The sequence below is a fragment of the Serinus canaria genome, chromosome 1 (assembly GCF_022539315.1).
Source record: "Serinus canaria isolate serCan28SL12 chromosome 1, serCan2020, whole genome shotgun sequence".
Classification (NCBI taxonomy): domain Eukaryota; kingdom Metazoa; phylum Chordata; class Aves; order Passeriformes; family Fringillidae; genus Serinus; species Serinus canaria.
In genome coordinates, this window is record NC_066313.1 from 39,018,129 (window position 1) to 39,031,477 (window position 13,349).

A 13,349-nucleotide genomic window follows, 5' to 3' on the forward strand; every position below is an offset into this window, starting at 1 on the left:
TAGTTTGACAGGCAATGACTAGCAGTAAGGGTAGTAGTGATTGTTGGTATCAGAAGTAACTACTCAGTAATATATATCTGTCTCCCATAATTGAGCTGTGACATATTGAGCAATGAATCTAAAGGGCAGAGAAAAACTTGGTTTGGGAAGTGAAAAAAAAAAAAAAAATTGCATCCACATTTCCGCACCAGTGACTCCAGCAGTCATTTGTGGTTTCTGTATGTGTTGCTAAAAGCCATGTACATGCTCTGTAAGCTATCAAAACTTCCAGCTGCTGCTTCCAGGCTCATGCACTGAAATTTTGCTTGGTAGTAGGCAAGTCATTTAAGTTTTGCACTGCTGTTAATCTGCTTTAGTGATCCTTGGGATTGAAATTATCTTTTGCTATGTGCATGCACTTTGCCTTGTAAAAGGTGTTGAGTCCCAGTTAGATTGCTGGATGACAGCTAAAAATCTATATATTAGTGAGAAGTATCTGCTTGGAGAGAAAGGTAGTGTTGTAGTCTGGTCCTGTGGAACTGATGGAAGATGTTGAATGCAATGAAAACATTCCTCCTCATCCTCTGTGCCTTATTTTTGTTTTTAATGTGGCAGATGGTATCACTGAGCATTCCAGTGTTGCCATTGCTGTTTTGGGCTTCACTTCAAAAGGGTGTCAAAGAAAGTCTCAGCTTCTCCAAAAACTTTGCCCTGCTAAGAGATATGGTGATTCTGCGGTCTTTTGAATTGTAATGTTAGGTTTGGGAAGAAAGAAAGTGTGTTTGTATTTCAATGTGTTTATTCTATATGTTTTTTATTACAGACTTTTGGGAAGTTTTTGTGCTCAACTGACAATGTAACTTATCAATTACTGTTATGGAGGAACCACAAGAACTGTATTCATTCACATTTGGCTTAGGTACATGTTAGCTTTGCCCAGACCACTAAACCTGCCAAAGCCCAAATTATGAGTGTTGGTAAAGACTGTACTAGTGAGGAGAAAAAAAGCTATTTGTGCAGAAAATCCAGAGTTTTGCCTGTAGTCAGTATAATAGAATATTGTAATGTGGTTTTTTGTCCTTTATTTCTGATATGTTGACAGGTTTTAGTTTCTCTGATTTTAATCAGCAAAGTCAATTTAATTGGTTATTCTTCCTGTACCTAAAAGGCACATGGGTAAATTATACTTCTTTCCTTGGAGAGTGGCATGATGCCTTGGCTGCCATTTGTATTCTGCTGCTTGTGTGTTTCCAGTCCCAAATGACTACAGACTGCTTTGGGTGATTGCTGCTGGGAATGGGTTTCAGGGAGGAGTTCCCAGGACTGGATTTACACTAAATAAACAGAGGCCAGAGGGGAAAACTGTGTTTCATTAAGAACTCTGGTTTAAGTTAAAGGGATAAAAATAGCTGCAGGACATCTCAAATTAGTTTAAAAACTAGAAAAGTGAAGGAACCCAATCTAGAGTATTTCTTTTAAGTACCCACATATCTTTTTGGAGTTCTCTGCCTCACTGTCTTCTGCTCTGTGTGCCTAGGTCTATAATCCAAAGGGATAGCTGAAAAGATTCAGCTGTCAAAGTTTCAGATTCCTTAAACACAGACTTTTTTAGTCAGTGCTGTCAGTATTCACGTGTTTGTCTTTGCTCTGCCAAAATATATTCCTGAAAGTTTTTTTGTTTTCTATTCTGGTTTTAGGGAAGATGCAAGACATGGAAGTAATGCACCAGAAAACCTTCTGCATCTTCCATTAAAATTCCCTTCGTTATTCATAAAAATGTTTTGTAGTAGACTAGTGTACATGTGTGTTGTATGCTTTGTGTAAAGAAAACAAAATTACTGCCTTCTGCTCTTACCAGAATGCTTCGGAAATGCATTTTTCAGTCTTGCACATTGGCAGAGTTACAGTGACTCCACTTTCTGCAAATACTCTGTATTAAGATATCCTTTATGTTTGACATTGCAGATCCAGAATGCTAATGATGTGCTAATAGCACCGCTGGAGAAGTTTCGAAAAGAGCAAATAGGAGCAGCAAAAGTAAGTGGTTGGGGTTGTTTTGAATTTCATGTTTATTTGAGTTTATCAGTGTGATTTGAAGGCTGGACTGAAAACAAGCATTTTGTATTCAAACAGACTTGATGCCATCCTCATTAATATGTTAGTAAATTATACTAAATTCTTTGCTTCAGAGGAGGAGACAATTTAGAAATGGAGCTTAAAGACTGATAATGTGCGTGGAAGACAGCTCTTGCTACTGTTGCACATTCTTACCATCTGACATTGTGTTCATCTTCTGATGTGTGCATTTACAGTATTCTGCATCTTGGGTTAATCCAGAACCACGGGGAGGATTCAAACAGCTGCTATGAGTCCCTCAAGCAGACGTTGTATAAAGACAGAAGACAGTTTCAGTATGATCTCTGCCTCTGCTTTCCCTCTCCTCTTTACATGGCTGATGTAGTGCAATGGTTCATGTTTGTTTTGCCAGAGTATTCATCTTAATATTCTTCAGGAATTTTCCCATGGTGGAAGTGCTCCAGTTGGTAATTTTATCTGGTTGTTTGGTGTTAAGTGTTATATCTGTGTGAGAGAGACAATGCAGGTTGTCTGCCTATACCAGGGTTCACTAGTCAGCTCAGGAAATCAGATATACTGGGGAAAAGTATGTTGGAATTAACTGTTAGTCTAGAAGAGCTGTTTTCAGTCTCATCCTGAATTTTTGAGTGGCTGTCAGTTTCTGCTTTCATTACAGTCTCTGGGCTATGCATGGAGGCTGTGGTAGTTAATTAGAGATTATGGTTCTTCTGTCTGCATAAATGCACTAGTTCTGAAGCATTTCGCATCTTATATTCGCATTTTGCTCATAAAAATTTCTGGGAAACATTCCATTTGTAAGGTTAAACTAGTACAAAAAAAAGCTCTCTGATGTTGCAGGTGAGGTTGTGCTTGTGCTGTACTCAAAGAGAAGAACTGAGCTATTGGAAAGAGACACCAAAGGTTTATACTTCTTGTACGGCTATTGTGAATGTGTAGCAAACACTTGGGGCTGCTTCCGCACAGGAACTAAGTAGATGTTTGTGAAGAATGTGTACTGTGAACTTGAGGTCAGATTTCTCTGAAGTGGGTGTTCTTTACCCTTTCACTTGATATGTTTTTGTGTACAACAACATTCTTCTCTTGTCCCACCCCTAAGCTGCTGTGAGATGCAGGACTCAGAGATTATTTACCATGCTGCATGAATCAGAACTTAATTCCAGCACAAAATTATTTTTAGTTTTCAGTAGGTTTTAGTAGTGTCATCCAGTTCTTTGTAGTAGTGTTTCATTTCCTATTCTCATAGTTTAAGGGATTTCATTCTTCAGAGCACCCTATTTGAAAGCTCAACCCACCATACTTCTGACTGTCTTGCTGCATGACAGAGACAATTCATAGGTGGTTCCCAGGACTCTCTGCAGAACTCTCTATGACACTCAGATTTCCTTTGAATAAATATATCACTCAGAAGATGTCAACACATGCATAATGATCTAATTGAAGATGACTCCTTTGTTCTTTGTATCATCCAGAATATTAAAGGCAGGGCACTACAGAACAGGTTGAGTCCTCTCTGTTTGGTATATCACAATGGTTGGTTTCTTTTCCATATCTCTTCCATGTAAAATACGGACATCTGCTCCTCTTAGAGTTGTTTTGACTTGTCTGTGGTCATACTACACTGTACAGAATGAGTTCAGGAGGGAGCCTTGCTCAGCTATCTCTTATTCCAGTATCTAATGCACTTTATTATGCAGTGCTGTGTGTTTTGGAGAGTCCAGGGTACTTGGCTTGACACACAGATACCCTAAAGAAAGCTCTCCCAGGTCATTGTTTTATAAAATGTCAAACAAACATATTTTCTAACACTGCACATGGAGTTCAACTGCCAAACTCAGAAATTAGAGACTCAGAAAGCCATCATAACCAAGTGTGATACATTTGCCTTTGAATTGATTTTTATCAGTGGAAGCAATTACAGTTGGCCTTTAACTAAATGGTATCAACACAAACAAGTCACAGCTTAATTACATTCAGTATTGTTTTTCTAGTAATTACAAAATAGCAGCGTATGATTTAGGAATAATGAGACCCATATGAAGTAGAGTAGAAATTTAGGCTTTGTGAAACCCATTATTGGTAAAGTGGAAAACATGGTCAGATTGCTTACCCTACTTCTGTTCACTGGGACCAGCCCTTGAGCATTTATGAACTCTTATAAATATAGAATGAGTTGAGCTTGCTGGTTATTTATCTGCAATTAAGGAAGGTTTACACAGGGATTTGGCTTTGAACTCCTCTGGGATGATCTGTGCTGATAGTCAAACAGAAGATATAGATATTTTCTTGTCGTTTGGATTTTAGCAGCAAGTTTCACAGAACACTGAGAATGTCACTTTATATTTGTGGTGTTTTCTAGACACATCAGTTGAGTGGACCCTACCAGGTCCGCAGCAGGTGTGAGCTGGTTTTTTTTCCCTGTAGTTTTAGTCTAAAACAGTGTGTAGAATGGTATTTGTATCAAATCCAAACTTGCTTCTGTTTCTCTGTCATCCCTCTCCTGCCCAAAACCCCAAAACATTTCTGTGTATATGCTGCTCTCCAAAAAGAAACCAGAGATGTCCCAGCTGATTAGAAGCTGGAGAAAGTTGTCCCAGTTTTCAAGAATTTCAAGAAGGAGGACTCTAGAAAACACAGGCCTGTTAGTCTGACTTCAGTGCCTGGTACAGTTGTGGGGAAGATCATTCTGGGAGGTGTTGAAAAACACCTGAAAGACAGTGCAGTCATTGGTGACAGCCAGCATGAGGGGAAAGTCCTGCTTGTCACACCTGGTTTCCTTTAATGACAAGTTAACCTACCTAGCTGATCAAGGGAAGCCAGCTGATGTGATCTTTCCATGCTGTCACAGAATCCTTCTGGACAAAATGTCCAGCATTCAGCTGAATAAACACATCATGCTGTGGGTGAGAATTGGCTCACAGGTCAGGCATAAAGGGTTTTAATGAGTGGGGTGGCATCAGACTGGTGACCTGTCACTAGTGGGGTTCCATCCTCTGCTCTGTGCTCTTCAACATCTTCATAAATGATTTGGACATACGACTGGAAGGGATAGTAGGCAAGTTTGCAGATGATGCAAAACTGGGAGCAGCTGTTGACTCCCTCGAAGACAGGGAGGCCCTGCAGAGATACCTTGGCAGATTAGAGGACTGTATAGTCACCAACCAGATGAAATTCAACAGGGAAAACTGCTGGGTTCTGCATGTGGGATTGTTTAACCCTGGATGTACAGACAGACTGGGGAATGAGATGCTGCAGAGCAGTGCTGCAGAGAGGGACCTGGGGGTCCTGGTCTGTGGCAAGTTGAACATGAGCCAGCAGTGCCCTGGCAGCCAGGAGGGCCAGCCCTTTCCTGGGGAGCATCAGGCACAGCATGGCCAGCTGGGCAAGGAAGGGGATTGTCCTGCTCTGGGGCAGCCTCACCTCCAGTGCTGGGGGCAGTTCTGGGTGCCACCATATAAGACAGGAAGATATTAGAGAGTGTTCAAAGAAGGGCTATGAGTGTGGTGAAGGGTCTGGAAAGGAAGTCATACAAGGAGACACTGAGATTGCTTGTTCTGTTCAGCCTGGAGAAGAAGAAACAGGGAAAACCCCATCAGTCTGGAGCTTCATCATTAGGAAGCAGAGAGGCAGGCATGATCTCTTCTTTGTAGTGACCAGTGACAGGACCCAAGGAAACGGTCTGAAGCTGAATCAGGGGAAATTTAAATTGGCTATTTAAAAAAGGTTTCACTAGAGCGTGGTTGGGCACTGGAACAAGCTCCCCCAGGAAATGGTCCCAGCACCAGCCTGTCTGAGATAAGAAGCATTTGGACAATGCTCTTGGGCACTTGGTGTGACTCCTGGGGATGGTCTTGCAAAGGGCCAGGAGCTGGACTTGATGATCCTTTGGAGTCCTTTCCAACTTAGCATATTCTGTGATTGTGTGATTCTGTGGATGATTCAAACTCCACAGGATAGCTGGTAGTAATGTCACATTTCTGGAGCTGGTAGTAATGTCACATTTCTGGAGCTTTGGAATTAATTTGCATCATAATATCTTATGGACAAACATTTAAAGGGATTGGGTATAGAAGCACAAGATTGGCATGCCTTTAGCATTGGCAGTGTTAGCAGTAAGTACAGATCCAAGCAACTGTTGGGTTTTGGACTCTGTCTTCTAATCAGACTTTGACATTATATATTTTAGTACCCTGTTAAGCTGTGTTTCCAAATTTTTGTGGAAGAAAAATATTATTAGATAGCTGTGTTACCAATATACAAAACAGGAAATTATATTAGGTACTACTGTCAGATTTTGCTGGTGGTGAAGATTATGTGAGAGAGCACTTAAAAGTTATTTCTGGGCTTTTTTTCTTTTTTTTATTAAACACCAGATAAAATTCAGTTGCACATAAACGCAAGCAAACCCCATTCTCCCAAGGGAAAAAAGGGGAAAATGTTATAAATTAAGAGAACCACCATTTCAGTTTAGTAATAAATAAGTTCGTAAGATTTTTTGCTACCATGATGAATATCCTATATATGTTTTAATATAAGGAATGAGAATATTAAATTTTTTCTTTAAAAATATAATGAGTTTAAGCAAAAATATGGTCACAGAAATCAAAAAGAATATGGAGGATAAAATATATCCTGTTGACGTTACAAAGCTATATTTTAAATACAAGGACCATATAAACCCAAGAGTGCAAAGTTCAAGTGTTTTTGGAATAACACAGGCAAAAGACCAATTCTTCACATACACTTCAAAAACCTGAAGGTACCCAACAAATCTAAGAAACATTCCCCATAAAACATTAGGGTTTGTAATCTAACCAGCAATATACAAATCTGCATCACTTGCTCTTCTTGATTTATACTACTTGCTCTTCTGTTTTTATTGCACATATTTTAGTTATTCCTTTTCTGTACACACTCAGTTTAAATAAAGCTGAGTTCTCTCCAGAGACTACACAAACCCAGCTTTGCATTGGACAGCCTGTTGATTTACTCCATCTGAGTTTAAAAAAATGACCTCTCCAATTATTGTAGCAAGGCGAGCAGAAGCCGGGTGAGGTAACTGGGAAAGGATTCCAGGCACGAAGCCTTTTGCCTTATTTGGTCAATGTGGTTTGCGAGGCCCCAGCTGGTAACTCTGGTGAGCTCATTGTGTGATGTGTTACGGACCATAAAGCCAAACCTTCCTCTTTCTTTTTATCCATTGAGTACAGTATTTGGCAATATTTGTTCCAATGTTCATTGACCTTAAACACAACTTAAATCAGATCAAAGACAACAGAAGCAATTTTGGTTTTAAGACTTAAAAGGAGAGTTTTGTTTCCTCCTTACAATTCCATCTGTTTGTTTCATAAAATAATTTGTTTTGGCCAGGAGGATTAGTTTTTATCATTATTTAATTTCATTCATTTATTCAAAGCAGTGAATTCCTTTCTGCTTGGGAAACAAGTCCATATTCACTGCTGGGATTAATTTTCCTGCATCTTTGCTCCCATCTATCTTCACATATAGGCATGCAGGCGGTAGCACGTTTTCTCTGTGTTTAATTTGGATTGTCTAGATATTGAGGAGCCTGAAACAAACAAAACCCCCCATGCTTTAAGGTCTGTCAGAAAGCTGTCAGAGCAGTGTTTTAGATAAATATCTTAAGATGGTTAGAAATACCAGAATGCCCATTTGGTGAATCAGTTTCATCAGTATCCAATCAAATCATAGCACTTGTTGTCCTTTAACTGAGAAAAATGAGTGACCTTGCTGTAGTAGGTACAGCAGGAGGTGTTTCATTACAAGTGGTGTCTGTCACTCAAGGTTTGGTATTTGCATCCACTAGATTTGGTGTGTTTTAATGTCAGTCTGAGCCATGGAGGGAGGGGGCCAGGAGAAGGAAGCACAAAGAGAGGACAGGCAAGGGGAATTATTGATGGCCAAATGTTTTGAGTTAAAATGCAACAGTTTCTCAAAAAGGGTTAGTACCAGTTGCCTGATGTCTTTTTGGATAACTTATTCTGTAGGCAAGAAAGTACAGGGGATCAAACCTATTTCTATTTACCAGTCTTTTATAACGTTCTACTTGAGTCATTGTAATGTAGTTTAGATGGGGCTTAGTATGAGAAACCCAGTCTGTCAGAGGAACTAGCTCATGGGAAGAGGGCAGTGAGTTTTGTTTATGGGAGAGACTGTCTGGTTAGAGAGAAGTCACCAGTTAGAAGATTCCATGGGGCAATTTGAGATCAGTCTGTTGTTTAATTTTTGGCAATGACCAGGTAAAAAAATCTGATGGTATTTCCATAGGTTGCTGAGATAGAGGAGGAGGGCTGGAGGATTTGGGATAAAGTGTAAGAATAAATAATTGAGCATGAGGAACTGAGGCTACTCAATGGTCATGAGACAGCTGCATACCAAAAAATCTGCTGCACTGATGAATAACTCATGGCAATCTCTTTAGGTATTATAGGTTAATAGGCATCTATCTCTGGTCGATAGAGAAGCACAAATTTTCTCTAGCTTTTTGTTTACTTACATAAATCCTCAAGGTTTGGTTAATGTTTCTGAACTGTGAAAGTTGTGAATTGCACTAGTAAATACATTTCATTCCAAGATTTTGGTCCTAGAACACTTTCATTTGAGAAATAATCCCATATATGTTGTCTAATCTGATATTTTACTTAAACTAGCAAATGCAAGAAATGAGAAATCAGCACTTGCATTTAATGAAAATGTATAACATTAAATTATTTTTTAATTTGATCAGATGTAGTTTTCCTTATTTATTCAAATAAATGTAGGGAAATATCAAGCAGTGAAAGACCTATTTTTGCCACAAACAAAATAATTGTTATGCCAAGTATTATTAGCCATTGCTTCTTCTACACTTGTGTATGTGAAATATTTGGGAAGTTTCAAAAAATGATGAAGAGCCCTCTATGCATACATTTCATCTAAGCAAGTCTTACTTTCTCCTGTGCAGAGCCAAACTTTGAAACTGGAAGACAACACTGGCTAAGCACCTAGACCCATGGTCTTTTTGAAGTGACTGCTTTTCTTGGGACAGCTCATGCAAATGAAACAAAATTATTTTCTCATTGCAGTTTGCCTCAATTCAATTCCTGTTTCATTCAAAGCTGACAAGCTTTTAGGAAGTTTACAGAAAAACAAACAAAAGAAAGACAACATTCCTAAAAGCTTGTTTCACTTTTAGTGTATTCTTTTAAAAGTTGAGAGTGAAAACTCAAATCTCTTAACTATAAAGTTGTGGACACAGTGATTAAAAACTGTTGGTTCAGTGTGTTAACTGCGGGTGTTTGGGAGGAAAACAGTTAATGTTATGTGCATAATCAGTTTTTATAAATTCTATTAAATGCAGCCTCTCTGTTATAAGTGAGTGTGATTAACTGGCTCCCTGACTAAAACCTGTTTCTGAAGCTTCGTTTTTTCTGCAGTTTAATAAGAATCTAATTTGCATCATAAAGAAAACAGATATAAATTAGGGATAAATAAATTAGTCCCCTGTAGTAAATTGGAATATAATTTATTATTCTGCCATAACATTTAAGAATTAAGGCTTAGAATAAATGTGTAAATTGGTGGAATTATTTAAGTAAGCATTCAGTGTACCTTTCTTAGCAAAAAGAACCATTTCTTTTTTAAAAATCTACAGCTAGTAAAACAAAAAAATTTAAAACTTAGGTAGTGTTAGCCTTTTTACTGAAAAAGGACAAAAGAATATAAAAATGCAAGAAAACTTTGACATCTTCGAGTTAAATAAAGGCTTTTTTTCTTGCTAATCTGCTGCAGCCTACTGTGGTGTGTGTCACAGGAAGGACTCAGGAAGGTTGCATCCTGACCCTGCACAGCTGCTAGAATCCTACTGTACTCCTGAGCTGTGATCAAAAGTATGAACAAAGACATTGCCCTTCAAACTTAATTTCCAACACACAGGGGAACTAAACTTCTTAGTGAGTGTTAGAGGGCATGGAAGATTTGGCAAACAGGGTGCAGTAGCTCTACTCAGCTGTTAAGTTCTTTCTAGCCTTGCCCTTGGCTGCAGCGTGAACAGAATCATGTTCCCACACCTGAAAAACAGGTCTCAAGGTTGTTGATGAGATTTTAAAAGTCTCAAGAAGGATTTAAGAGAAATTCAAGAAGTGGCCAATTGCCCAGGCACAGAGCAGGACAGGACTTAAAAGAGCAGTTTGGTATTCTGCTCCCTGCACAAGGTCTCAATCTTCATTCACCAGCTCAAAGGCACCTAGTCCCCTGCTCTTCCTCCCCTTGTTCGAAATTAGACTCTGTCCTGAGTTTTAACATCCTTTATCAAGGCAAATTCATTTTGATTTGACAAAGTCCTTCTCTTAGCCTACAGAGATTACTTCAGAATTGGTCTTGTGGGTGTTGTATAGTGCCACAGCTGTACTGAACACTTAGTGCTTAAGTCATGAGGTACTGTACTGAAATGCTTAAGTCATGAGGTTTTATACATGGGTATGAATTCATCTGTTAATCTTACTCTGTTATGTGTTGGGGTTTTTCTTTACCAGTTTGGGGGAAAATTAAGGTCTCTTTCTGCATTGCTTCCCTTTGTTTCATGGTGTTGTTAACTGCATAAAAATAGTTACAGTTATAGTTACAGTTTGGGCATTGTTTGGACATTTCTCAGAGGATGTGGGGTCTATGGGTCTTTATTCCATATAAATGGTGGAGTTGCCTTTTTCCATTCTAAATAGAAAATCATTTGATCAGCTGTATCGCCACAGATTTCCCTTCATTCAGTATCCTGTTCTATCATCTATGCAGCAGATTCTGCAGGGGCCTGGGAATATACAAATTTGAATCTCCTAATAATATAGCAACTTTGCTTTTGGTAAAGCAAACTCTGAAATAGCTCTGTTCCAAAGTGAAGTGGATGATTGTATCTGGGAAGTATCCTTCCTGTGCTGTAACAAAAATAGACATTATTACTTTAAACTTTATTGTGTCTTGATAGATATGGGAGCATCAAGAGATCCATCTCTCCACCAAATAAAGCAGTTTTGTTATTTCAGGACCTGTCAGTAGCTACCACAGAACCATTTGTTCCTGTGGAGTTTGCCAAGAAGAGGTGGTCTCAGATTCTTGTCTTGATGAGAAGATTAAACACCCACCTCCAAGAAGTAATCTGAGAGCACTCAGTGAGCCTAACAGCGCCACTGGGGAGGCTTAACTTTTCACCCCAAAGTGATAGTTTGTGTTCTTTTATCAGTGTTGTAAAAGGGACTCTGAAAATAGATGCTTTCGAAACAAAACAAAACAAAATCACTTCTGACATTGACCTCAGACTGTTTCCTTCTTTTTTTCCCCAAAATATCTGTAAGCAGCACAGTTTCCAGTTGTGTGTATTAATCTAAAAAATTTCTCAAAGCACGCCTCAAGTTCTTCCTCAGGTCAACACTGCGGTCCTGTTGCGATGATGTCGGAGGTGCCCTGGGACCATGAGCAGTGCTGAATGTGCTGCTGGAACACTGGGATCAGTGATGATGGCTGATTGGTTGGCATAAATGGGAGATTCCCAAAGAGTGTTTAAAAAAAGAAATTACTAGTTAAGAAAGAGATATTTTTATCTGCAGCTTTTGAAATAAAGTAGTGAGTATGCAAAGTTTTAAGCTGGTCTGTTGGAATTGCTTTATTTGAATGACATTATGTTCTTTGCAGCTTTTTTCTTTATCTTTGCTTTCAGTGCACAAAGCAAACATGTTGCTAACTATGCAGATGAAGTGGCCTCTTCAAGAGCTCCTAAAGAGCGTGGCTAACTTTGTTTTTGACATCATTTAAAGTCACAAGCTTTTGCACAGGAACAAAACTCTTCCTGTTTTGATAAAATATTTTAAACTTCAGAAAGGTATTCTAAACCTGATGCAGAGAAAAGTAAGTCCATTTCTGGTGTTCTAGGGGCCTTCTCCATATTATTTAAGCAGTAACTTGATAATATCTTAAGTAAGCTATTCCAGCAAAAATACTTCATATTTAGTAGACAGTAAAGCAATAAAATGAGATTACGTGTGTAGACTTACCAGTCCTGCTGTTTGGGCAGGGATTTAGCAGATTCCCAGACACAGAGCAGCTACTCCTGGAATCAGCCAAATAAACTCAAGACAGCTCTGCAGTTGAATAACAGGGAGTCTAATATGTCCTGCTTTGTGACCTGACAGTACTGGCAGGTTTGCATGTGTTTTCACAGCAATGCTGGGAACTTCTAATATTTTTGTTTCCATTTCAAGAGAGAATTTTTCAGAGAAAAACAAGTGATATCCTACATACACATTTTCTCATCTAATAGTATCTGCTTTTTAATTTGAAAGCATCTAATGGAATTAAATACGGAATTGTTAGGAAATAGATTCTCCTCTTCCAGGATACACTTTTGAAAGTACCTGATACTTGGATCTCTAAAGGCATTACAGAGGGAAAAGAACATTTTCTTCAGAAGTTTATGAGCCTGAAAGTAAATTATCTCTTCAAGGTTATTCAGTATTTTACACAGATGTGAACTCCAGTTAAACTTAAATTAGTTTTGGCTTGTTTCAAGTGTATTTCAGTTTTATGTATTCCTTACCTGATTTTAATTGAGGTTCTTTTTTTACTGCCAGTTTCTAATATCTGTCTTCATAGCTTTAATGCTGCTAAACAGTCTTGTATTCCCAGTTTATTGCCTTGTTATACTTCATAGTTGCAATATGTTCTCTTTATTATAATTATTTGTGTCTTATACTATATTGTTTTCTGGATCATCATGGTTTGCATATGGTTGTTCTTTTTTAGTAAAGAATTGGTTTTAAGATTTATAGTCATTTGGACATTTAATTTTCTACATGATGCATTCTGCTTCAATTTGGAAGTGTATTCACTGGCAGTTATGAGGAACATAAGACATAATTTATGACTATATTAACCCTATTTTATGTCGATCAATAAGAATTTCTTTATGAACTATGGTACAAATTTGCTTCACTTCATATTACTTGCTAATGATATATAAACCATGTCCTTTCCTTTTTGACTTTCTTATGGATTTGGGGAAACCCTATAGCCTAAAAATACCTTAAATTCTGTTTTGGAGGAGTAAGAGGAGAGAAGGACTTTTATGTCACCTTTTCACTTTTTCTTTTGGAAAAAAAGGCTTGTCACATCTTTCAACCTGATCTTGAACCTTTAGTATTCACATAACAAATCAAAATTTCTACCAAAAAGAAATTCTTCCTATCCAGACATCTATTAAAATGCACCCGCACCCTGTGGTCTCAGAT

At 38.3% G+C, this 13,349-nt stretch overlaps 1 protein-coding gene across 1 annotated transcript in view; it reads left to right on the top strand.

Annotated features, from left to right (window-relative positions):
- The window catches only part of ARHGAP42 (Rho GTPase activating protein 42), a 147,662-nt gene that overhangs the window by 75,146 nt on the left and 59,167 nt on the right, over positions 1 to 13,349 (top strand). The window contains exon 4 of the mRNA XM_030234309.2: positions 1,945 to 2,016. Within this exon, the coding sequence (XP_030090169.1) occupies positions 1,945 to 2,016 (72 nt within the window). The remainder of the gene's footprint in view (positions 1 to 1,944; positions 2,017 to 13,349) is intronic.